The sequence below is a fragment of the Eschrichtius robustus genome, chromosome 13, assembly GCF_028021215.1.
Source record: "Eschrichtius robustus isolate mEscRob2 chromosome 13, mEscRob2.pri, whole genome shotgun sequence".
Lineage (NCBI taxonomy): Eukaryota > Metazoa > Chordata > Mammalia > Artiodactyla > Eschrichtiidae > Eschrichtius > Eschrichtius robustus.
Window position 1 is genome coordinate 16,298,205 of NC_090836.1, and position 27,667 is coordinate 16,325,871.

General features: G+C 36.7%; 1 protein-coding gene and 1 pseudogene across 5 annotated transcripts in view; one reads left to right on the plus strand and one right to left on the minus strand.

Annotated features, from left to right (window-relative positions):
- The window catches only part of PLEKHA5 (pleckstrin homology domain containing A5), a 241,684-nt gene extending 214,372 nt beyond the window's left edge, over positions 1-27,312 (plus strand). For 2 of the 5 annotated variants that reach the window (XM_068559796.1, XM_068559800.1), the window contains 11 exons: positions 5,544-5,645; positions 8,346-8,457; positions 9,353-9,399; positions 11,202-11,319; positions 14,573-14,691; positions 17,384-17,593; positions 18,480-18,620; positions 19,141-19,265; positions 22,810-22,955; positions 24,346-24,451; positions 26,462-27,311. In XM_068559796.1, the coding sequence (XP_068415897.1) occupies positions 5,544-5,645; positions 8,346-8,457; positions 9,353-9,399; positions 11,202-11,319; positions 14,573-14,691; positions 17,384-17,593; positions 18,480-18,620; positions 19,141-19,265; positions 22,810-22,955; positions 24,346-24,440 (1,215 nt within the window). In that variant the 3' untranslated portion in view covers positions 24,441-24,451; positions 26,462-27,311. Of the gene's footprint in view, positions 1-5,543; positions 5,646-8,345; positions 8,458-9,352; positions 9,400-11,201; positions 11,320-14,572; positions 14,692-17,383; positions 17,594-18,479; positions 18,621-19,140; positions 19,266-22,809; positions 22,956-24,345; positions 24,452-26,461 lie in introns of all 5 variants that reach the window. The other 3 variants (XM_068559799.1, XM_068559798.1, XM_068559801.1) reach the window with 3 other exon arrangements.
- LOC137775594 (COMM domain-containing protein 7 pseudogene) lies at positions 1,291-1,866 on the minus strand (annotated as a pseudogene).
- Positions 27,313-27,667: the final 355 nt, after the last annotated feature.

Genomic DNA, 27,667 nt, shown 5'->3' on the forward strand with positions numbered 1-27,667 from the left:
ACACTTCCACTGCAGGGAGCCCAGGTTTTATCCCTGGTCAGGGGAACCAAAATCCTGCAAGCCGTGCAGCGTGGCCAAATAAATAAATAAATAAATATTTAAAAGCCAATATAGTAGTCATTATTAGATAGTATAGTAAGATATGTGCTTAGTAAATAGTGATTTTTATTTGAGATGCACTTATGTACTAAGGCAAGTATAAAATCAAAAAAGGTATTCTTTTTTAAAAAAAATTATTCAAATTACTAAACACATTCTTAAAAATGTATGGCAAGAAATTTCTATATTCTGAAGGTAGAAACGAGATCAGATTAACTTTATCTTGACTGATCTCAAAAATCAACTGCTTCTTATACCCAGTTGACAGAATTGTTATTGTTGAGTGGTAGTGGCCAAAATTAATATTTTTTGTGCCTAATCCCCAAAACCTAACAGTAAATTTAGATAGCGCAGTATTTTAATTATCTAAGGTTTAGTAGTGGACATTAATCTGTAATATTTAAAATTGAAGAGTTGTTGGCACTTAAGAAGCTAATAGTCACATATCTATATTACTGACTCGTCTCTATTTTGAAACAGAAAATCTACTGCCAATTCCTTACCAAAGCCTTATGCTTCATTTTTTTTTTTCTTCAGAACCTTTTTTATTCTTCTTCTAATCACCAGAGAAGGTCAGCGTGAACCAAAACAAGCTGAAATAGCCTCAAAAGGCCCACCTCATTACACACAACAGGGCAAAACCTGAAGTGAGGCCTCATTTTTTTTCAGAGCAGACCCAGCATGTATTCTTACACATGTGTCCACTGAAGGCTGATCAACAAAGCACCACCACCACAAACATACAAACTCTGTTGGGGGCTCCCCCGTGTGTCATTCACGGAGTCCACCTCTTCCCTCAGCCACAAGCAAGCCCTTCCTTGTTCTTTTGCAGGGGAAGGTCCTCAGTGGTAGAGCGATAGACCATTTGTTTACTCTGGAACTTGGAAAGGGAGGTGACTCAACTTATTTCCTCCCCTGCATCTGAGATGCAATCACTTCTCTGAATATCTGAACCGTGACCTGGGAGATAGGTGGTAGAGGGTCCCTCAACAAAGTCCCTTCAGGACCAGCCTGTCAGGCTCCTTAAGTACTTAATCCTTTGTTTTTCAGAAACCTTTGCACCTGGGCTCCCAAGGGGCGAGCAGGCCCAAAGGAGCGGCCACAGGCCTGGGAGCCAGCGGCCTCTCTGAGCAGTCACCGGGGAGGAGGAGGGGGCAGGGAGTGGCGAGGTGGAGATGCAGGGGACAGAAATTAGCTGAAACGCTCCATGCTGGTTCTGACTTGCTCTGTCTCATGCAGGAAGCTGTAGAACTGAGGCAAGGTTAATTCTATGTATAAATTTTCCGTTTGATTTCCTTTCTTAACCACCAACTTTAATTGTAAAAACATACTTCCACTTTTTCCAGTTCGCTGCCCCCAGACGTCACTCCAAATGTCCACTCCATATCTATACGCTGGTTAATCATCAGAGTCTGACCTGTGGCCCGTCGAGCAAGGGTGGGAGCATTCTGTTTCCACTTTTCAGAAAAGTAGGTGGCTTTCTCTTCACTGAGACCCAAGAGTTATGAAATCAGCCTGGACCTGCTCAGCTGTGAGACTCTTCTTCAAGGCACCATTTGAAACTAGGAGGAGGCTCTTCACGATGCTTCTGAGGGGGCCGGGCCTGATTTGCTTGGTGGTGGCAAATTCAGAGAGCTGAGCCAGAAGCCTTTCCACCTCTCTGGCTCAGTGAGGCAGTGGAAGAGCACTTCCTTCAGGGCTGAGAACTTCTGCGCGCCCACGGCCCCGGGCACGGGTTGGGTCCTGCGTGCAGTGCCGGCGGCCCATGGCATCCGCTCAGCCCCACGGACCCCCAGCTCCCGCGCCTCCCCAGACTTCCTCCTTCACGCCACCCTTCATTTTTTAAATAGAAAATAGAACAGGGACTTCCCTGGTGGCACAGTGGTTAAGAATCCGCCTGCCAGTACAGGGGACACGGGTTCGAGCCCTGGTCCGGGAAGATCCCACATGCCGCGGAGCAACTAAGCCCGTGTGCCACAACTACTGAGCCTGCGCTCTAGAGCCCGCAAGCCACAACTGCTGAGCCCACGTGCCCTAGGGCCCACGTGCCGCAACTATCGAGCCCGCGTGCCGCAACTACTGAAGCCTGCCCACCTAGAGCCCGTGCTCCACAACAAGAGAAGCCACCGCAGTGAGAAGCCCGCACACCGCAGCGAAGAGTAGCCCCCACTCGCCACAACTAGAGAAAGCCCATGCGCAGCAAGGAAGACCCAACGCAGACAAATTAATTAATTAATTAATTAAATTTTTAAAAAATCCTCTCTCATCTTTTCGGTAGTCTGGGGTTTCATTGCCTCTGAGGACTGCGAACCTACTTGTAGTTTGTTTATTTTTTTCCCCACGGTGGCTGAGTCTTGCCTCAATACAGACTGTAAAGAAGTAACCACTATTAAAATGTACTTGTTCCAAGCCTTAAACTTGGACTAAGTCAACTTTTTTAAAAGTTTTCTGCCATCCCTCTAGCAACTCCACACATGCACACACACATTTTTTTTTTTAACCTTTGTTAGAGTAGGTCATATTCTCGGAAAAGTACACAGGTTTAACTGCGCAAATATGGCTAACACCGTAGCAAGGCCCTGAATTCTACTAACGTGCCAGAAACTCCCTTCCCAGTGATGGCTCCTCCCCAAACACCGCTGCCTGACTTTTAAACTCTACATTAGCTTTGCCTGTTTTTGAACTTAGTAAAAGTATAATCATGTAGTATATACTATTTGGCTTTTTTTTGACATTATGAGGTTCATCCATGTGGTTGTAAATTGCAGGATTTAACTCATTCTCTTAACTGTATGGCATGAAGGTCCATGTTTTTATTGAAAGCACTGCTGTGTTTCCTGACTTGTGCTTGCGATTTTAAAGATAATTGTATATTTGCAAGTCATTACCCCCTTTATTTGCCTTAGTGTACCTATATATTCTTGACAAAAAAAATAGTAATCTCATATTTAAAGATTTTAACGTTGTACTTGTATAAGCCACTAAATTCTTTAATGAAATACTCAGCCAGGTGTTAGGAGGACTGATGTTATGCCAGTGCTGCCTCTTTTCTTTCTGTCCCTGTTGACTTGTGTTACTACCCACCCATAATCATGCTGGAGGAGCCCAGAGGTAAAGGCAGAAACAGGCCCAGCAGGATAATGGGACTCAGGCCAACTGGTACAGTTAGGAAAATTGAAAGTATATTGTGTTTCTTCACCCCTAGAATATTAGTAGAGTAACCTCTACCTCTCAATCTCTATTTGTCATGTGTTTCTGTAAGAAAGACAAGAATTTCCACCATCCTAAAATGTTCTTGTATTTAGTTGCCTCTGCAGCACCTTTAGTGTCCCCTTGAACTTTTCTACAAAAGAGGCTCAGTGTCAGCCTGGCAATGCCATCTCATTTCATTGCTGGGCTGCCACTGGGTCTGTTATCCTCATTTTACCCTCCCTGAAGCCTTCAAAGGCCCACTATTTAAATTTGCAGTTTTTGTGGTGCTTACAAATTAAAAGATGGCTAGAAGCAATTTTTCTTTTATTTTTTGGCCACGCCGCATGGCTTGCAGGATCTTAGTTCCCCGTCCTGGGATTGAACCTGCGTCCTCAGCAGTGATAGCGTGGAGTCCTAACCACTGGACTGCCAGGGAATTCCCTTTTTTTTTTTTTTCTTTTCTTTCGTTTTCCAGGCAATTTTTCTTAAAGGAGATCAATATCCTTATTGATTCAGGTAAAAACAGTTTGCTGAAACCAAGTCAGGAGGGTAATATTTACACAATATAAATGAGATTAAAATCTTTAGTCCTTTACCACTTTGCCTTTTTAAAATTAATTCACTGTGAAATCTGCATAATAGACTCCCTAAATTATATAATATAGAGATGATAAAAAAATCTCCAGTGGTTTATCTCTGCTTTTTTAAAAAACGTAGTCCATTGTAAAACCTGCTTATGGACTTCCCTGGTGGCGCAGTGGTTAAGAATCCGCCTGCCAATGCAGGAGACACGGGTTTGAGCCCTGGTCCGGGAAGATCCCACATGCTGCGGAGCAACTAAGCCCGTGCGCCACAACTACTGAGCCTGCGAGCCACGACTACTGAAGCCCATGCGCTTAAAGCCCGTGCTCCTCAACAAGAGAAGACACCGCAATAAGAAGCCCGCGCACCGCAGCAAAGAGTAGCCTCCCACTCAACGCAATTAGAGAAAGCTCATGCGCAGCAACGAAGGCCCAATGCAGCCATAAATTAATTAATTATTTTAAAAACCTTATAAGGAGATATCTTAAATTCAAAAAGCAGTTATTCCAAATGGCCCAAATTTTAACACTCATTTTAATTTTTAAAGGTAATTTTCATTGCCTAAGTTTTTAAGCAATTGTAAGCTAGTTGCAGAATATAGAAAATAGAGAACCTCTAGGAACTTGAGTATTGCTGCTTTTTTTTTTTTTTAACTGTTAAGATGATTTTCAGTAACCTCTCTTCTACATTCAGTACCCTCTTTTCTTATCCCAAAACTACTGCTGTTGTTAAACTAACATTTCCCGGGGGAGCTTTGCTTAGAGCAGTTCAAGTCAAGAAATTCATGGTCAAGGGAAGTTCTTAGACAAGAGTTACTAATTCATTTTACAACAGCATTCAGTAAACATTTGTTGGTTGTGTCATGTGTGCCAATACCACGCTAGATACTGGTGACAAAATAGTGATCAAATATAGTTCCTGTCCTTAGTTTATCAATTTGGCCTCATACCACTCTCTGAAATGTCTGAAGAGTACCTACACTATCAAGTACGAAAGTTTTCTCTATGATTTGAGGGTTTGGGGGTAGTTTTTTTTCCCCGAAGGAGAAAAGTATAGGTGGGTAGTACCTCTATTGAGTCTCTAGGAGCAAAATTCCCTAGATTAGTTAGCTGAATTAGCTTCATTACATTACTGTAAATTTATTCTAAGTGAAGTCATGTCAGGCTTCTGGTGTTATTGAAAATCCAACATGCTAAAATACAACCTATTTAGTATTTTTATTCCTGGACAAATTTTAATCACGTCAGATAAGAAAGTGCTTTATTTATGCCTCTTCTGCATTTTAAAAAATCACTTTCAAGAAAAATTTAACATATTACTATGAATAAAATAACACCTTTTCTCAAAATAAAACTCTTTAGATATTAGAATCAACTGAATATTTTGATGTCGTGAATGAATAAATAATAAATAGTTCAGGTGGGTTTGTTTGGGTTTTTTTGGTTGTTTAGGGTTTTTTGGGGTTTTTTTTTTTTAGTAATTTTGAGTATAGCAGCAGCACAATAATAAATCAGTTCCTCAGTAAACTTTTCTTAAATTGAGCAAAAAAGAGAGGAAAAAAATAAAGGAAAATGAGTTATAAAATTTTTTATGTTTTCCGTTGTAAACTACAGGATTGATAACACACCAGCACATTTTCTCCATTAAAGTAATTAAAGCTCTGATTTCAGGAACTGGAACGAGGATGGAGAGAATATGATAAGTTAGAATACGATGTAACTCTCACCAGGAACCAGATGCAAGAGCAGCTAGATCGCCTTGGTGAAATTCAGGTACAGAATTATAATATGTTTACATTGTTTTAACTGGCTTTGACTGGTACTGTACAGCCCATCTTGTTAGCTTCATGCACACCCTAAACAGTTTTTGCATTATTGGCTACCTAACATCTGGGTTTCAATACTTTCAATGATAGGAATCTTACGATCTCACAAAGTAGCCCATCCCTCACTGTTTAAAAGTTCTTTATCCTATTGGACACATGGTGAGCCCTAGAGTGTTCTGTGCTCCTAGCTAACTATGTCACTTAGCACTGAAGTGTCAAATTATCTTATCCATTCTATATTAAATCCCTCTCATTTATCAAACCGTTATTTAGCCTATTGTCTTGACTGCTATTTTATTAGAATAGAGGAAGATGCAGCATCATTTGGCATAAAGAATCCAGTTTTGTGAATAGGCAGATATGGAATCAAGTTCCAGGTGTTTGTTTTCTTATCTATAAAGTTGAAATAACAATACCTGTCTTAAAGCATTGCCCTGAGGAATGGAAATAATACATATTTAAGAAAATAATAAAAGTCACTTTATGCTTGTGACCCTATGTAAATTTGGTCATCTGCATTGGAAGCCCAGTAGACGCAACAAATCAATACAACAAATAAAGAGTAAGGTTGACTCATAGAATGTCAACTGTCTTCTATGCGTGCTGTCCAAAATAGTAACCACAACCACTTGTAGCTGTTGGGCACTTACAATGTTGCTAGTGTGACTGAGGAACTGAATTTTTAATTATCTAAATTTAAGTAGCCATGTGTGGTTGTGACTTCTGTACTTAACACTGAAGTTACTAAATACAATAGAAAAAAATGGTAAACATCTAAAATACAACCAAGGGATCAACAAACTTTTTCTGTGAAAGGCCAGATATTAAATACTTTAGATGTTGCAGGTGTATACGCTCTGTCACAAAATCTTTGGTGTTTGGGGGTTTTTAATAACCCCTTAAGATTATAAAATTTATTTTTAGCTCACAGGCCATAAAAAAGAAGCCATGGGCCAAAGCAGTTTGCCAATCCTGACTTAACCTAACAAAAAAAGTTCATCATGAAAATTTAATTACTATATTATAGGACATAAGAGAAGACCTGAATAAATGGAGTGGTATAATTGCTATACCATGTTCATGGATGGCCTGATTTAACGTTATAACGATGGAAATTCTTCCCATAAGCACAATTCCATTCCAACCAAATTTCCAGAAAAAATTAACAAAATGATTCTATATTTTTAGGATATAATAAAGACCACAGTAGTTAGACATTTTTTGAAAAAATACAGAACTAGGAAACACACCTTATGAGAAGTAGCATTGCACATGTAACCTTAGGCCAGTTACATAACAGCTTTGTACCTCAGTTTCCACAGCTGTAAAATGAAAATAATAATAATACCTACCCCTGTTGGGTTATCATCATGGTTAAATGTGTTGATTTTTTTTGAAGCACTTAGAATAGAACCAGACAAATAAAACAGACTATATATATAAGTGTTTGTTAAATACATAAGTAAACAATGAAGACAATATAGAAAACTTGAAAAATGACATACTAGGAAGAAGTGAAGTATCTTTGACCTCTAAAAATTCAACAAGTCACTGTCTAGATTTGCAAAGAACTTTTTAATTTGGAGAAACAATGCATTAGGAAAATAGACAAAGAACATGAGTAGTTTTAATTAATGGAAAATTTAACTCACATTGCTAACAAGTGTTTGAAAAGTTGGTCAGTGTAACTAGTAACCAGAGGAAGTGCAAAATAAAACAAAAATGAGATTTTCATTGTACACCTTTCAGATAGACAAAAATATGTATATTTTTTAAATTAGTGCAATAGTAATACATATTCTATATGTGCAATTATCTGATTTTTATAGTTTATATTCCCTCTCTATAAGTCTTTATCAGTATTCACATCTCAGGGCTGACATAATTGTTACAGTTATCATACTTATTTACCTATTTCTTTTATAGTTATATTCCTAAAAATGGTATTTATCATTTTTCTATTTATCAATAAGGGTCATTAGAGTTTTACTAGAATCTTACCAAGATGATCTTATTTTGGCTTCAGTTAGAGTATTTAGCCTAAGGGACATGAAATGGGGTAGTAAAGAAATAACTTTAGGGTAGAGTAAAAATGGCAATAATCAATTTTGAAAACTGAAAATTTGTCCTGCAAATACATTTAACTCTATCAGTAAGAACTCTTCAAATTGCCCTTTCTTTTTTTCTTTTTTGGCATGTCTCTATGTTCTAGAACTTAAGAGGCTAAAATACTTTCCTTTTTTCCCCCTAAAAATGTTTTGTTTAATTTGGGATTTGTGAGTTTCTGATCTGTTGTGTTTTTGTTTTGTTTTGTTGGTTTTGGTTTGGGGGAGGGTTCCACATTTTTAGCCCCATCTAATCAGTATTCCTTCCTGGGATTGTAAATAATGCAACACAGTGCGTATTGAAAAGATGTGAAATAGTGTGTGTAGGTCTGAAATATTAAATTTTTCTGTTTCTCTGCTTTTTTTCTTTTATCTTTGCCATTGACTTTGCAAAATTGAGAAGGTCACACAGATCATAGTAAATATTCTCAAAACTTAATCCACTGTAATTCTCATTTTTTAAGTATATAATTAGTGGAGTTTATAACTGTATTTAATGATTTTTTCCCCCCTGTATGTGGTCTGTCCATTTTTACTGATAGACTGAATCAGCAGGAATTCAGCGTGCACAACTTCAGAAAGAACTCTGGAGAATTCAGGATGTCATGGAAGGACTGAGTAAACACAAACAGCAGAGAGGCACTGCAGAAACAGGTACATTAGCTTCATCTTTTATTCTGCACTAATTGACCATAATAATATATCTAAATGGAATAACACATAGAATTGGGTTTCTCTTGTTATTTTAATGGATTTTTGACATTAGAAAACAGGCACTTTGTAATATTGAATCAGTACCCAAGTTTATATGTAATATAGAAAGCAAAAGTTTTACCAACCACACTCACACAAAAATGAATCATTGTTTTGTGTCTAAAATTATAAACGCACACAGTGTTTTGGGTTTGGGAGTTTTTTCCCCACAACAGAAAATGTTGTTTTTCATCAATATGTTTTTTTCTCCTTAACAATACAATACAATAACAGCTGTGTAAGAATCATTGTGTAGATGAACTATAATTTATCCATTTCAGTGTTGATGAACAATGTAGGTTGCTTCCAGGTTGTTGGGTGGGTGGGTTTTTTTGTTTTTCTTTCATAAGCCATGATGTAACGAACATTACTGTGTACATAATAAACACACCTGCTAGTACTTATGGGTTCTAGGAAATGAGAAATAAGTGCACATTTTTCATTTTGATACGCACAGCCAAATTGCTCTCCTAAAAGATTACATCAAATCATACTTAAACCAGTAGTATTTGAGAAAACCCATTTCCCCATACTCTTGTTTATATTAGATATTTCAGTTTGTATTTTTTAATGTATTGGGGTTTTTTAAATGTATTTTATTGAAGTGTGGTTGATTTACAATGTGTTAATTTCTACTGTATAACAATGTAATGGGTTTTAAATTCAGAAAACATTAATAAATGAGGGGTTAGAAACTGAAGGCTTTGTTTAAAGTAAATGAGATTGTTCCTTTTTTCTGTAGATTTAGGAAGATATGTTTAGTGTACGTAGTTATATTTTACAATTTTTTTAATAGGTATGATAGGATCAAAGCCTTTCTCAACAGTTAAGTACAAAAATGAGGTAAGTTTGGATTGTTTCTCTAACTATAAATTATTTTATAATTAAAACATGAATTAGAGTTTTCTCTACTCATAACAAAAATGTTTTCTAAATATGTTTGAGTTACTGTTTTGATCTTGAAATTTTGCTGGTTCAGTAATTTGGTTCTTCTAACAAATGTGATCTTCTTCCCTTTTCTTAATGGAAAAAAAAATTGAATCACTACTTCTCATCTATGTTAGAACTTTAACATTGTCATACTTTTTCTAATCTAAGTAATTTGAGTATTTATTTATCATTGTTTGGTATGATAAGTTGGCTGTGTATCATGCATACCATAAAGAAATGACAACTACAAAGAGATACTGTCAACCTAGTTGAAAGCATCTGTGGTCTTGAATTTTGTATAAAAGCCAATCAAAAAGAAATGGGTTTTTTTTTTCTCTTAAAAATTAGCAAAACCATATGGAGTGAGATTTTTTTAAATTAATTCTTTCCTTTTATTTTTAAAATGAAATAGAGTAGTTTCATACATTTGTTTTGATGTTGAGCTTTAGAGTAAAGCTAACCTGTGTGTTACAGAAAAAATTAAATGCAGTCAAATTTAAAGCCCAGTTATTGGCTATCATAAACATTTTTTGGTTTTACTTTTTAATATGAGACCTCTTGGCTTGGCAGTGTCCCTTTAATTATCTTAAAGTGAATGTAAGTTAACTTACCATTGCAAAGAATTTCGATATACTTAATTCAATATGCTTATCTAAATAAGGTGACTATTCTACAATCTTTAGGAAGAGGAAGTAGTCCCACCTCGTCCTCCACTTCCTCGGTCCTATGACTTTACAGACCAGCCTCCCATAATCCCCCCTCTGCCCAGTGATAGCAGCTCCTTGCTCTGTTATAGCAGGGGCCCAGTCCATCTGCCCGAAGAAAAGAAGATTCACCAAGTTCAAGGATATCCAAGAAATGGATCTCACTGTGTAAGTGGCTGCAATAGCCACAGAATAATCAATCGTACATGCCCTCATTTTTCAAACTTAATTTATTTTAGACTCAAAACTTTTTTTTATTATAACACCACTTTTAGCCAGCACTTTTTTGTTCATATATAACATTATCATTTGTTTTTCCTGTTTTAGTTTTACCATTCTTATTTTGTAATATTTTCACAATTTTAATAAAATTTCATAGTTTCTGCTTTCCATGAATATTTTCATAAAGTGGTTACTTTATGTGCCTGTGTTTAAGGAGCCATATTTTAAATATACCATTTCAGGATATTAGAAGCAAAATGATATCTTTAGATTAGAAAGATGCAAGGAAAAGAAGATTCTTACCAGGAATGATCAAAAGGTTGGGATGTGGGCAGTTCAGTCTAGGAAAACTGCTAAGAGAATGTGGACATTGCCAAGGAGAGACATTACCCATGGAAACTGGAAAAAAGGAGTCTGGGGATTAAACAAATAAATGTAAAATGTAATAAGCAAGGAGAAGAGAACAAGGAGAAAAGGAATAGGGCTAATTGAGTTAATATGATATAATTATTTTTAGACTTTAGTTTTAGTATGATAAAAATGTTCTGATGACTTTGTCCCTAAGAGGAATATTCTTAATTTTAAAATCAAAAGATATGCTGGTTAAACATCTTTTTTAAAGTCTTTTTTTCTACCCTAATTGTAACATATATATTAATTGTGTTATACCCAAGATAGCTGACTGAGGCTTTTAATTGTTAGAGTGTGAGTTTTTAGAGATAAACATTTTAAAAGAGACTTTTGCCTTTTTGTGTGTGTTTGTGTGTGATTACATATCTTTCTTTCAAGGGTCCAGATTATAGACTCTACAAGAGTGAACCAGAGTTAACAACAGTGGCAGAAGTTGATGAGTCTAATGGAGAAGAAAAATCAGAATCTGTTTCAGAAATGGAAACTTCTGTTAAAGGTCAGCGTTTGAGATATGTTTTATCTGCTGCGTTTTTCAGACACCTTAGAAATAAATTTAGTTAATATGTTGACACAGTACATATACAAGTCCACAGTCCCTTATCTGAAACCTTTGGAATCTGATGCGTTTCTGAATTTAGAAGTTTCAGATATTGGGAAGATAACATGACCATAAACCACATATCAACATGTCATCTCTCTCTGCTTAGACAAATGTGGCAAAATGTGGGATTTTTCAGAAAAGTAATTTCTGATCATAACCTGCTAGTCAATTTTTTTTTTATAATCTGCTAAAGGGTCATAAAGTAAAGCTTGAAAAATAGTAAGTGGTAATATTCACATAGCTTTTTCCATAACTGGAATATTCTTCTAGGTTTTCTAACGCTGGGTTTTGTGTTGTTGTTGTTTTGGGGTTTTTTTTAATTAGAAAAATACTGCCATCTTGAAAACTTAATATTTATACACCTTTCTCATTCTCATCCAAATCATATCTTTTTCTCATTGAAAGTCTTTGTTAACTTTATCTTTTCATACACAGATGTAAGTGAAACAGTCATAGTCTTCGTCCTTACCATATTCGTGCATATAATTATAAATATGCAGGAAACATCAGACTGCAAACAAAAGTAAATGTTTTTGGCAAATAGGTTACTAGATACCTGGCCAATCCTCCACAGACTATAAACACTGGTTCATATCATTTTAAATATTTTTGAGACACTTCAACAAGTTGTGGAAAAGTAAAGAGAGGGATGTGCAGGCCAAAAATTATATGAAGGGTAGTGCATTAGTCTGCTCAGGCCGCCATAACAAAATACCATAGACTGAGTGGTTTAAACAACAGAAGTTTATTCTCACAGTTCTGGAGGCTAGAAGTCCCAGACCAAGTTCTGAGAGGGTTTGGTTTCGGGTGAGGACTCTTTTCCTGGCTTGTAGATGCTGCCTCCCTCACATGGCCTTTCCTCTGAGTGCCTGTAAATTCTCTGGTATCTCATTTTATAAGGACACTAATCTTTGGGGGCCAGGGCCCCACCCTTATGACCTCATTTAACCTTAATGACCTCCTTTTAATCCCCATCTCCAAATATAGTCACATCAAGGGTTAGGGCTTCAACAGGAATTTTAGGAGGACCAATTCAGTCCATAGCAAGAGGCATCCAGGAAGTTAAGTGGAGCATGAAAGCCAGCTTTCACCTTGTGACAGGACAAAGCTCAGAGCATGAACAAATTAAGAGTCTGCTAGGAGACCCCCTCAAATAAAGCTGGGGCCCTCTGAGGGCTATACTCTCAGTGAAAACTGATTAATTCAATTTCATCAAAATTTAAAACTTTTGCCTATCAGAATGGAAGAAAATATTATCAGTACATATACCTTACAAAATCCTTGTATCCGGAATATATAAATAACTCTTGCAAATCAGTAATAAAGATAAACAACCCAATAAAAAAGTAAGCAACAGCCTTGGAGAGTTAACAAATCAGGTATATACAAATGGCCAATAAGCACATGGAAAAGCTTACAACTTATTAATCATAAAAGAAATGCAGTTTTAATGCAAATAAAAATCACATTTCACACCTTCTAGAATGGCTCAACTTGAAAGACTGACTACCTAGTGTTGGTTAGGATGTGGAACAATTGGAATTCACACACATTTCTGAGGTGGTATAGGATGGAACAATAGTTTGGCAGTTTCTCATAAAGTTAAACATGCAGTCATCATAGCCAGGAATCCTATATATTTACCTAAGAAAAATGAAAACATAATCCCTCAAAAGACTTATACAAGGGTTGTTATAGCAGCTTTAATTCATAATAGACAAAAACTGGAAGCAGTCATATGTCTGTCAACAAGAGTATGGCTAAACAGGTTGTAATACTTCTCAGCAAAAAACTGATAGATGTATTTACTCATAACAACTATATCATCTGAAATATGTTCTCTAATATGGCTTGAATTCTTCTTGGAAGTTTTTCCTCTTTTAAATTTTGGGTTTTTTTTTTTTTTTTAGTATTTAATCATAAGCTCTCATCTAAATAAATTGTCTGAAGTGTACAGATCGATTACAGTGTAATTTATTTTGTACCACATGACTTAAAGTCGGGCTTTTAAAAATGGACCACTGACTGGCATAGTAGAAGCCTTTTCTTTATTTGAACTGTAAACATTACTTCTAATACATCAGTCCAGCTCTTCACATTCTCAAATATACAACTCTAATAAACACAGAGTTCATAAACAATATTAAAACTTCATTAAGCTGCAGATTGTTTGGTTCATAACCTAAAGGGGCCCTGAATGATTGACCACCATTTGTCTTTGGGGGGAAAATAAGATTTCATTTTTCTACTTAATGAGCCCAAAGAGAATGATTTTTTTTTTTTTTCAGCAAACTATTGAGATTTGATTAATTTCTTATTTTACTTGTGTCCTCAGTGGACAATACTGTATATATTCTGCTTACACAAGATGACTATGGTACGGATGAATACATTTTATGTGAACTGATCATTAGCTTTTATTGTTGTGTTAATGATTTTGTGTGTGTGTATTGTTTGTTTTCTAATTATAAAAGTAGTGTGTGTTCATTTTAGAAATTTTCAAAAATGCAAAAGTGAAAGTAACTTCAATTACCTGTAGTCAACTATTGTTAACATTGTTAGTGGATTCTTTATTGAGGTGGTGCAGTGTGATTGAAAGAGACCAAATGGGAATTAAGGACATTTAGGTAAATCACATAACCCTTCTGGCCATAACTTTCCTCATCTCTGTGAGAGGATTAGATTAAGGTACTTTTAACCTCCGAAAATATTGTAAATACTTCATGAAGAAGCAGAGCAACAAGGGAAAACGGGCCAAAGCAGAAGCTCTAGCCATGCTGCTGCTAAGCTATATGGACTTGAGGAAGTCAGTTAACCCAGATTCTGCACTTCATTTACCTTCTTTTTTTACAGGGTTGTTGTGAAGATATATGATACACTGCGTATCACTAAATTTTATAATTTTTTTTATGTCATCTGTTATCATCAGTAGAACTTTATTTCTAAAGCTAACCCTAAATTTGTCTGGTTAGTATCATTGCGGGCTTATTAGGTAAAATAAGTAACGAAAGGCTATTACATTTCCCTGTCTCTTTTCAAACGATAAATTTGCCTTCTGATTTCAAAAGCCTCAGAAATTGAATATGTCCAAAGAAAGCAATGTCATGTGAAGATGTTTTGTAGAACTTAATGCTGTTTTTATTTTTAGGTTCCCACTTTCCTGTTGGAGTAGTCCCTCCAAGAACAAAATCACCAACACCCGAATCTTCGACAATAGCCTCATATGTAACTTTAAGGAAAACTAAGAAGATGATGGATTCAAGAATGGTATTTAATTATACATTAATTTCCAGAAGGATTCTCAACCTATTTATTGCCACCTTGTATATGCTTTAATTTTTAGAGGTTTTTTCCAAAACTTTTTTTTTTTGGGCCACACCACACGGCTTGCGGGATCCTTGCCCGACCAGGGATCAAACCTGTGCCCCCTGCAGTGGAAGTGCGGGGTCCTAACCACTAGACCTCCAGGGAATTCCCATCAAAAATTTTTTTTACATACTCTTAAGAAAAATTTAGTAATCTTAATTTTTTTAATTACATTCAGGGAATTAGCACCTCAGAGGACAGGCCTAATCTAGGTCTTCTTTGCTCAGACTCCACATGAGGTCTTTGGGGCACAATTTGTGGAATCTGTTCTCAGATAGCTGCCCTGTGTTACCTCTCTTGACACCTCTAAAAATTTCCTTAGGAGAGTGATAGACATGTGCTGTGGTCACCCAAGCTAGTGGACTTCCAAGCCAGCCTGAGTTTGCAGGGCCTTTCCTCTGCAGTAGACTTGGAGTTTGCCAATCCTCTGGTTACAATGAGCAATGTGAATTGAGAATGAGAAGCAAATCCTGTACTTCACACTTTCATCTGAGATCCATTTAATTCAGACTGGCTTTTAACCAGTCTAATCTTGGTCTTCTTGGGAAGATTCTCAAAGGACTTAACTCCCTTTCCCCAAGTACTCTCTAGAAATTTGGGCTGCAAAAGAAATTTTACTTTTCATCTTTATAAATTCTATTTATTTGGTATGAGATAACTTAAAACTATAAGAAAAGACTGAAAGGTACAACAAATGATAAGATTTATGATTATTCTTGAAAGATATTAAAGTATGGTACAAAGTATATGCCAGAAATTCTGACAAATTTATGTATATAAGAAATATAATGGTCCTGTAATACTGTTGTTCATAGAGTTAGGCATTTTTTAGATTAAAAGGGTGTTTTCTTTGGAAATTATAATGTGAAATAAGGCAACAGAAAAAAAAATTTAAAAATGCATGTTGAGATCAAACAGAAAGATATTAGTGGATTTATATTCTGTAACTACCTTTTTTTAAAAATAACTATCTTAAATACTAGAAGAAAGACTTCTACATAACCAAATACTGGGGTAAAAGTATAGAAGACTAGTTACCTAATACTGTACCGGAAAGTCCTTTATAAGCAATACAGATACCAGAAGAAAATACTTACAATATAACAGACAAGTTTCATAATATTTGAGGAATTAATACAAATCAGTTATTTTTAGGGCTTTTTAAAATGGAAACTATGTAACAGTAATTCACAAAAATATGAAAATTGCTCAACCCTGATAATCATTTTTAAAGTGCTAACTAAAACCCCAGTGAGATACTCTTCTCCAGTTATACTGGCAAAAAGATCTAAAAATTAATAATATCTGGCATTTTAAAAGAATAAATAGATTTGTACAATATGATAACTTGGAAAAGGAAGTTTCAGTGAGACAACACTTTTGCACAAACACAGGAAAACCAGGAAGAATACATGTTTGTTGTTACTAAAAATGAAAGAGTGCTAAAGTAGCCAACTTCCCAATCAGTATCTAGAATTTACCTTTATTTAAAAAATTTTTTTCACAAAAGCAAATGCTTTGTTTCATAAATGAGAAGCATCATTTCTGCACTCTAAGGCTTTTCATTTTTCATTTTCCTTTCAGTTTCTACTTGAGCTCTCAAGATATTCTATACAATAGAAAACAGTTCTAGATCTGTAGCTACTGCCCTGCAGACACATTTTAGATTGCAGTGGAGAGAAGAGGATCTTGGCTGTTATCCTGACATACTGCTTAGTCACGGAAATACTTAACCTCTGCCCTGGCTTCTTTCCAAAACACCAGCAACTCCACCAATGTCTCAGTCAGCTCCCAGCAGTTCAGTCCAGAGGACACAAAGAAACCTATGCATTCTATTTTATAGATCTTAGAGTATGTTTAATCTCTAAAATTTCTGTTATATAAAATAAGCTAAAATTTCCTTATGACAGTTATTGATATACTTATTTTGGATCTCATACCAATATTGTTTTATATCTTTAGTAAGAAAGTGAGAAGTAAGAACTGGTTGTTTAATGTGACTAATATTTTTAAACCCTTCAGTAAACCATAAAAATGAGCCATGTAAATGTATATATATATATATATAAAAAATATAACCTTCTGATGTATAGAAAATAGATTCTTCCATAGTTTTTCATAAACTAAGGATGTTTTCTCTACCAGTCTTTTCACAGTAAAAAATGTGTGACTTAAAACATTACATTTTTAGTATAATAAAAGAAATTGCTGATTTTTAGAAGCTATGCCCCCTGTTTTCTCCTAGTTTGAGTTTTATACAATTTCCTGTCTCAGGGCTGTGGGGTAGGGTCACTCCAGAGCTGCCGTACTGTTTTGTATTTTTTTTAAAAAAACAAGCAAATCCCCTCCTTAAGTTCCTCTTCTCTCCCCTCCCTCCTACCTCCTCTCTCTCTCTCTTTCCATCGCTGATCCTGCATCAGTGCATGCATAAAGTAATCTGCCTTTCTGGTGTTATCTAAATGACATCCAAAACCTCCACTTTAGATTTTGCAAACAAAATAAATGCATCGTAGGACATTTTTTATTCTAACATACTTTTCAGAAGTTATCCTGTATTCAGGTATTCATCTGTTTGTTTACTTTCAATTTAAAGGAAAGACCAAGAAGTGCAGTGGAACAGCTCTGTTTGGCTGAAAGCACTCGACCTAGGATGACTGTGGAAGAGCAAATGGAAAGAATCAGGAGGCATCAACAAGCATGCTTAAGGGAAAAGAAAAAAGGATTAAACATTATTGGTGCTTTAGACCAGTCACCCTTACCAAGTCCTTCAAATTTAAAGGATAATCCATTCCGGGTTACCCAGGTATATCAACTGCTTTTACTCATTCTTATGGGTAAATCTAATATCACTTGAATCTTAGAATCATAGAGTTACATGGTTGATGGGCTTTTAAATGTCAGCAACATGGATAGTTATATTATTCAACTCTTATAATATGCCAGGACAGCTTAGTAAAATGGAAATAGCCCTGGGTTCAGAAAACCAGAGCTAAATTACTTGTTGGATACCCTCCTATCCGTTGTGGACTTAATCTCCTCTACTGTAAATCAAATAAAGATACAACCTGTCCTATCTACTTCATGGAGATAGTAAGAAGATAAAAGTGCTTTCAACAAATGTAAAATGCCATGCAGGTTAGCAGGGTAGTCCCCAGTTCCCCTCCCAATGAAATGTGTATTACTCTGTATACTAATTTAGCATGACCTAAATTGTAGCGAGAGAGGGTTTCTAAAGAAAAATTCTACTATTCATTACATTTTAACTTCAGTCTTATAAAGAGACACCATTCCATTTCTTATTACTTATTTGTTTGTTTGTTACCCTGATTCATAAATCAGAGCAGACTAAGGAACCTTTCCAGTGGCTTCAGTCTGGTCTATCCCTGTTAGTAGACATGGACCAGCTGAAAGTGATTCCCTGTCGTCATAGAAATCCCCTTTCTGTCTTGTCTAATGGAGAGCAGGCATTGCTAATGGTGATTCAACCAATTAACAGAATAAGTGCACATTCTACACATTATAAAATAGATGATTAATATATATAAGATTCCTCTGTTGTTTTTCATAAGGAAACCTCCTTGCAAGTGAAGAGCCAACTTTAAAAAAAAAAAAAAATTAATAGGTACTATCTAAAAACTATGCATGACCGTATAGTATGAATCTAAAAATGCTGTTTATCTGTTGAACAGACTCGAAGGAGAGATGATAACCTTAAGGAACCGGACGCCGTCATTAGAGAAAATGATGTGAAGCCAAACCATGAAACTCCTGCCGCAGAAACTGTTCGACTAAAAGAAGCTGAACCTCAAAATACAGATTTCAGTGAAGAGGTAGAGAGATTATTTTAGGACAGATGTTACAAAGGGGTGGATTTTTGAAGATAAGGTCAAGTGAGAAGGTTGAAAATAGTTACGTGTCATTCTGTCACAGGGGCTATATAGATCTTAGTGAGATGATAGGCTTCGTATAATTTGATTGATGTATTCAGCCACAACAAAAACTGGGTTAATTGAAAACCTAAAACATGATCAATCAAGGCTGGAATAAATTATCATTAACCCAATTAAAGAATGTTATATCCCAAAGCAGCTAGCTAATGGCAATGTACCTTTTATCCTAGTAGCAAAGGACATTAATTATTCTTTTTTTAATTTTTGAATTTTATTTTATTTATTTTTTATGGGACATTAATATTTTTAATGTACTTGAATATAAATTTATATGTCAGTAAATATTTGATAGGGTATGGGTTTTTTAATAAACTTTATTTAGGAATCATTTTAGATAATTCACTAATATATTAAATGTGGTAAAAATGATTTGAAAAAGAAAATTTTTCTTCTTCTATAGTTTAAAAAAACTGAAAATGTTTTTTCCGAAACACTTTTCACACCTGAGCCAAATGGAGTAAATTCTGAGGAAGTGGTGGATAAAGAAGAAAACAAAGAAAAGATGCCCAAGGATGTTCCATACAGGTAATAATTAGGAAAAACAAACAAAGGAGTCATTCACAAAATTGTATACCTGCTTAAAAATGGTAAACTTCAGAGTCAGAGGTCTTGGATTCCAGTCCCAGAATATCTCTTACCAGCTGTAGGATCTTGAGCAAGTTACATAACTGTCCTAAATGCAGGTTCCTCACTTGTAAAAATGAGGATAATAATAGTATCCATGTCACAAGTGTGCTATAGGGATTAAATAAGAAAATACGTGTATAGCACTTAGCACTGTGCTAAACACCTAGCAAGTGATCAATAAATGCCTTTTTTAAAAAAATGCCATAGGCACACAAGCTACAGCAAAGTAAGCACCTCAGCGTTGCCTGTATAATGACAGACATTGATCAGATGTCTAAGATGTCTGATAAGCGTTCCAAAAATTATAGTGATTTGCCATTTTTTTTTAACTATATTTCTTAACTAGCGTTTTTATTTTTTTTTATTTTATTTTTTTTACTTTTATTTGCATTTATTTTTTGCAGCATTTATTCCCGGGCCATAAGTTTTTGTTTCTTCAATTTCTTCTGGGATATCTTTTTCTTCTGGGCAACCTCCTCTTCTGGTTTAGGAACAATCTGTTCTTTTTCAGTAAGGATCATCTCAATGTGGCAGGGAGAGCTCATGTATGGGTTGATCCGACCATGAGCTCTGTATGTCCTGCGCCGCATCTTGGGGGCTTTGTTCACCTGGATATGCTCAATGACCAGAGAATCTACATCTAAGCCCTTAAGTTCAGCATTACTCTCTGCATTTTTGAGCATGTGCAGTAAAAATTCAGCACTCTTTTTGGGCCACCGACCCTGCGTCCAGCCCCACTGTTTGGCCTGGGCACACCTACCAACTCCACCACTGTAACGACGGAATGGCACACACTGCTTCTTTAAAGTGACATCCTTCAGATACTTGGTGGCTTTTCAGATATGCATACCCTTAATGGCCTGGGCTGTTTCAGGAGTGTTCTAAAGTGAACACGAAGATTTGAACCTCTCGACTTGCATGATCTTGTGGGGTTTTCTGGGTCAAGTGAATAGCGAACTATTTTGAGAGGTCACCTCAGGCCGCTGACCGGAAAAAAGCTAACTAGCGTTTTTAAATGCATATCCTCAGTCTCACCATCCATAAAAAAATTCCTAGTGCTGGAAAAGAGAAATGCTGTATTTCATGTTATTAGGAATGCCTTTATCTCTTCAATGAATAGCAAGAGGGAATTTGAAAAATATTTGGTGATAGCTGATAAGAAAAAAAATCTCTGCTGAACTTTTGTTAATAGACATAGATTAAAACACATCCAAAAAAAAAAAATAAAACACATCCAGTATATTAAGATCTATGAGTTCATAATGATACAACAACAACAAAAAAAATAATTTGTTGGCCCCTTCAGAGGATGCTAGGGAATCGACTTATTGTTCCAAAACCTGGTACATAAAGAGAAAGAAGTAAATATTTATCTCACCTTTCCCAAACAAACTGCAACCAGAGAGTTTATGAGGAGACTCTTCTTCTTTATTAGAAGAATTTCACTCAATAAAGAATGAGAGGGCTTCGCTGGTGGCACAGTGGTTGAGAATCTGCCTGCCAATGCAGGGGACACGGGTTCGAGCCCTGGTCCGGGAAGATCCCACATGCTGCAGAGCAGCTAAGCCCGTGCGCCACAACTACTGAGCCTGCACTCTAGAGCCCGCGAGCCGCTACTGCTGAGCCCGCGTGCCACAACTACTGAAGCCGGAGCGCCTAGAGCTCGTGCTCCACAACAAGAGAAGCCTGCGCACCACAACGAAGAGTAGCCCCCGCTCGCCGCAACTAGAGAAAGCCTGTGCACGGCAACGAAGACCCAATGCAGCCAAAGATAAATAAATAAATAAATATATTTTTTTAATTTATTAAAAAAGAATGAGAGACTTTGGGACTTCCCTGGTGGTCCAGTGGGTAAGAATCTGCCTTCCAATGCAGGGGACATGGGTTCGATCCCTGGTGGAGGAACTAAGATCCCACATGCCCTGGGGCAACTAAGCCCACGTGCTGCAGCTACAGAGCCCATGTGCTCTGGAGCCCGCACACCACAACTAGAAAGCCCACGCACCACAACTGATGAGCCTGTATGCTCTGGAGCCCCTGTGTGCCACAACTAGAGAGCCCGCACTCTGCAATTAAGACCCAACACAGCCAAAATTTAATTAATCAATTTAAAAAAAAAAAGAATGAGAGACTTAGAATATCACTGCTTTGCTAAAACCCTGTTAAAATAATGGATGAACAATATTCCTCAGTGCTGCTAAAGCTGTTAGCTAAAAAAATATGACCGGGAGCTTTAAAATGAAAGGGTCAAACTGATAACCCCCGAAGCCACTGATCTTTTTTTGTTTGTTTTGTTTTGTTTTTTTAAAGATTTTTTTTATGTGAACCATTTTTAAAGTCTTTATTGAATTTACTACAATATTCTGTTTTATGTTTTGGTTTTTTGGCCACGAGGCATGTGGGTTCTCAGCTCCCCGACCAGGGATCAAAGACCCACACCCGTTGCATTGGAAGGTGAAGTCTTAACCACTGGACTGCCAGGGAAGTCCCCTGATCATTTTTAACATCAGGAAAGGAGACAGCCTATTAATGCAGTAGTGCAAGACACCCACCTAATAGAGTATTACTTGCCTCCTTTCCCCCCAAACCTAAGTCTGATCAAGCCTAAGAATCATATCAGTTTATAAAAAATACAAGGGATACAGTCATCAAAATCCAGAATGTAGTAAATTATTGGACAGATAAACCAGGTTCTTTCCTAAATAAATGACAAAGAATAAAACGGGTGTGTGGGGTGGTATATTTTAAAGTAGACTTTAAGGGACTTGTCAGGCCAATACAGTGTATGGACTTTGTTGTTTGGATCCTGATTCAAACAGATAACTCTAAGATGATATTAGGAGGCAATCAGGATCATTTGAGCATTGACTGGGTATTTGATGGTATTTACAGACTGAATGATATGTCTGTCTGGAATCTTCTTTAAAATAATTTGGGGAGGATTTCCCTGGTGGCCCAGTGGTTAAGAATCCGCCTGCCAATGCAGGGGACACGGGTTCGAGCCCTGGTCCGGGAAGATCCCACATGCTGCGGAGCAACTAAGCCTGTGCGCCACAACTACTGAACCCGCGCGCCTAGAGCCCGTGCTCTGCAACAAGAGAAGCCACCGCCACGAGAAGCCCGCACACTGCACCGAAGAGTAGCCCCCGCTCGCAGCAACTAGAGAAAAATCCGCGTGCAGCAACGAAGAACCAATGCAACCAAAAATTAATTAATTAATAATAATAATAATAATTTGGGGGAGTAGGGGGCTGAGGGTTTAGAATGAAACAAGATTGGCAAAATGTGGACAAAAATGCCAACAAAATGTTAGCAATTGTTAAGTACAGATGGTGACATCTTTTCTGTATAGTTAAGATTTTTCATAACACTAAGTTAGAAGAAAAAAAATTAATTGCATTCTAAAATAACGAACTTTAAAACTTCCATCTATTTTCATTAGCCCTCAAGATGAGTCACAGATCCCAAATCATAAACCAGAAGGCCACCCTGAAGAAAATACAAAGGACAATATTCATGAGCAGGAAGAAACTGTTATTTCTTATGAACTAACTCCTGAGGCTTCTAGAGGAAGTCAGACAATGGCAGGTAGATATTACATGTTTCCTAATTTTCTCACTGGTGCTTCCTCTGAACCTCTGAATTTATTTGCCATGTGGAGACTCTAGCAAGGGAGCCATGCAGGGACATCAACTGCAGACCAAGCAGCCTTTGCCTTCCCACACTTGCACGGTCAGGAGGGCTGCAGTTGGACCAGAGCACAGGGCCAGCCCTGCCTGAGCAGCTAGATCCGCCCTCTCTCCTGTCTTGGACGTCAGTTCCTTCTCTTTGTTTTGTTTTATTTGTTTTTTTAATCTGAACCTTTACACATACCTTAAACTTTTTTCTAAGAAGAAGATATTTTAGTACTTTTCTCTGACGCTGGATTCTCAGAGTATTCATAAGCCTACCCCTTTGGGAACTGTGGAAGATTGAATAGCTACACTAGTAGAGTGGATTTACTTACTTAGCTCCTACTATAATCCACATCTGGGTTTTTCTTTGATAGTGGAAGACCATGATCCATAGCATGTTTTAAAAAAATAAAATTTTCTGTGCTGTTCTTTTATACTTTCTGGATTCTTCACCCATCTTTTTTCTTTTTTTTTTTTTTTTTTTTTTCTTTATGACTTTTGCCAAGGGATGGGGGTAGGGGAATCATCCCACTAGTGTAATGTATCAGTTTCGCTTCTCATTGTCCATAAACAAAAAGCTATCCCTAGTAATTCTTTCTCCTCCCCCCCAACCCCACCTCCAGTCATTTTGCAGAAGGGTAAGTACAATGAAATTCAATTATGCAGGACTGTTCTTAAGAGCATTTTCTGTATCTTATATACATATAACATGGAAATTTATATCATCAGCCATGTTCCTTTGTAACCAGTATGAAGTACTTTTTCCTTTGCCTCTTATCACTCACGAGGCAATGTGTACAGGAATTCTCACTTTCTTTAAAAATTGTCACTGATCACATTCGGTTATTATTATGCCAAGTCTGTGTTAAAGGTTGGGTGGGTGTATTAAAACCACAACATTTATATCACCTGCGGTATTTAGCTTCATGCAACTAGAAAAGCTTTTAAAAATGAGACCCAACAGGGGTGAGTCACTGATAGACACCTGAAAATTAACCTTGAAGCCAAAAAAAAAAAAAAAAAAAAAATTTTTTTTAAATTTTTTTCCAGTTTCATTGAGATATAATTGACATATAACATTATATAAGTGTAAGATGTACATGGAAGAAGAATTTTTAACCAGTCTTCAAGAGACATTTCATACTGAATAATCAGTTGCCAGAATAGCAAAAAACAGGGCCAAAATGCAACTAAGAATTCCTTCCCGACACACGTTCTGTGTTGGGAATCGCAGCGTCAGGATTTCCTTCTCCGAAGGTGTCTCCAGGATTTTGATCTCGTCACATTTTCTCGGTGTGTTTTAGTGCAAAGCCTGTCCCCGTCTCCCGAGTCCTCGGCATCACCCGTTCCGTCCACTCAGCCGCAGCTCACAGAAGGCTCACACTTCATGTGTGTGTAGTCTCAGAACAAGTACGTCGTTTCCTTTCATTTTTGTGCTTTACTGTTAGAGCTTTCAGCCTGACTTTTGTTGATTTGGTGAATAAACACTGTGATGAATTCCGGCCTGTGTGTTAGGGATAGTTAGCAGACCAAGTGTTTGAACCACAGGCAGTAACTCAAAATTTCCAACATCAGCCCTTCAATGATTTGCAACATGACAACATTTTCTCTGTCTCTTCTTTCACCATGCATAAAAACAGCTAAACTTGGAGGGAAGGTTTTGCAGTGTTTTGCAGCCGTGCTCCCACCTAACGTTTCTTTCCACAGTCGGGTCTGAGAATTCTGTTCAAGTCGTTACATTTTGATACAGAAATGTTTTTTACATTCAGCGGTGACCTATCTACCACACTGGGAGTTTGCTAATTATTTTTAAGGATAAAGAAAAGTTTATGGTACAGCCGACTAGATATGGAATGTAAAATCTTTAAGATCCATCAGAAATTATTTCTAAATAATTATTTTTTTTTAAGTCAGGGAGGTAGCTTTTAAAAAAGCCACAGGTGGGGGGACAGGGAGACGGGGCCTTTCTCAACCAGTGTTGCTTAGACCACACTTTTAGAACCACGAATAATTTCCTAAGGTGTCTTACTTTTAAACTTTATCAACAGTGGCTAAATTTTACCTCAGTTTTGTACTTACATACTTTTTTTATTTTTCAGAAAAGCTGTGAGGTATGGAGTGAACATTTTATGCCTTTTTCTGCACTTTTTTTCTCAGTATCTACCAGATCTTCTCATGTTTGGTGCCTTCGGATTATCACCAATTTCTGTTGAACAGTTATAAGCTGAGAAAACACCTACAGACATTATGAGCATGACTACAGACATGTTCTTTGATTTTTACTCAAAATAAATGAGTACAAATACCAACTTGACTAAGTTTTTCATCCGGTAGTGCTCATTTTCTAGCATCTACGTCCATTCACACCTTTTTGTAGCAGCTATAATCTGTGTCCCTTGTTTTCAGCCAGAGGATTTATGTTTCACTGTCTTGTCATATCTGTAACTTTTATTTGAGATCATGTCTATCTGGAGCCTAAAAGAGGCTTTGTTTGTTGTCACTTGGTATCTCTTTAGGATTTGTTGTATTTGTTGTAGTCTTAACCTGTGTCTTGCCTCTGTCACTCATATATTTAAACTTTTAACTTAACACATTCAGAAGTGGCAGTTGCCACTAGTGACAGAATAACACCAAACACGGGGATAATAAACATGGTGCTCATTTTATTCCTCCCGTGCAAAGAATTGATTGATGGCCTCTGTCTGTCTTAGGGGTGCAATGTACTTTGAGAGCCACTCCCATTATCTCTTGGTTCAATAAACAGGTTACAATTCATTGTACTTCGACCATTCTGATAACAAGAACGTTCACAGTTAAAACTGGAGTACATTTCCAGGTTCCTTAAGTTGTTATTACTCGATTTTGTTTTGTTTTACTTCCATTCCAAGAGCCAGTAGTATTACGTACTAGAGTGAGGTACAGGGATTGCTGGATATTTTCTAGCTTCGTGGTGTGCAGTCACCAGAACCAACCAGTGGCATTCAAACTTGCTTTATTTTATAATCCATCCATCTTCTCATTGTGCACGTGTCATCTTTCGGAACTAGCAGTTTTGGCAAGACTTAGGAAAGTTTTACAAATGACACCGCTATGTGGGCAGCTTAATATAGTATTACGTATTTTAGTGAAGTTGTGCAAATCTCTGCTCATTTTGTCAATCTTTTGGATTCAGCCACAAGTTTGGGTCCTTTTTTTCATCTGAATTGCCATGCACATGTTGCCTTATGTTTCTTTGCTTTGTGAATTAAGCTTATGGAAATGAAGAGAAGATGTCCTTCAATTGTATTATGTTTGGGGATTTTCATGGCCATGCTTGTCAGTTCTATTGCTAGAGAATGTGGCCCTTATAGTTACTTCAGGATGTGGTCATTCATTAACTTTGCAGGTGTCAAAGTAATTTTACTTCTTTGTATTTTTCAGCTATACTGACTCCTGTTGAAACCATTCAAAGCTGAGGACGTGGACCTTTGGCAATGTGAGAAGATATTGTACAGTATATTTTAAATCTATGAAATTCATAGTTCTGATGCTTTTGGCCACAGAGCATCATTTTATCACTTCTGGAAAATGTTTATTCCAAAACAGCTTTAATGGCCCATATGTACACTCAAGGTTATGTAATGTAATCTCAAGGTTTTTATTCTGACACCAGCTTGCTGCTATGATTTCAGAGCACATAAGTAAAGGTGCTTTTTAGTGTGTGGTCTACAGCCAGAGCTTACTTAGTTGCTGATTTCCAGATTTTGATGTTTCTAAAGTCTAGGTGGATTTATATTTCTTTTCACTTTTCAGTACATAAATTTAGTTATTATTTCCAGTGAAGCTTGTTTTCCTTTTTTTTTTTTCTTCTTCCTCCCATTTTGGCTACTGCAATGCTTTGTTTTTCACCCTTGATTTGTAAAAATTTTATATATATATTTAAAATGTGCCATTTTATTACTGCTAAGTGACGTATGTCCGTTTCCTGCTATAATTATTTCTCAGTCAGATTGCATTGTCAGCAGTTATGCCACACTCTTGTCAGCTTAGATACAAATGTTATCGCTTACTTTTTCTTAAAAAGCAATTTAAAATGTAGGTATTTTGAAGTACTGGGCTTATACTTCATTGGACTAGATGTGTACAGCAATAAGCAGGTTTTCAAATCCAGTACTTAGTTTGTGTACAAATGTAATTATGTTCATTGTGTATATATTATACAATGAGCACATGTAATGTAAGTATTAAAGGCTACTTACTGTTGTTTAAATGCAAATGTTCATATCTCATTTCTTTTTTATCATGTTAAATAAATGTTGATGTTCTTAAATCACCTGTGTTAGAATTTTTGCTCTTCCCATCTAAAATGGAAAGTCTGAGACTTTAAGAGACTTCTAGATGAAAAAGTAGTCTGTTAATCTTACTGGAAAGAGCATTGTAAAAGAACCGTGTCTGTCATCCAGCTCAGCTCTCCCATGTTGAAGTCGAGCAGCTTGAGGCCCAGAGAGAGACATTGACTTGGCCACAGTCACATTACATTTAATGACAAAATTTGCACCAGCATAAAGCTTTTCTGACTTTTCAACACCACTGGGCAAATGTCGTTTTGTCAAGTCTTCTATACCTATTTCTGTTGGTTTCCGTGTC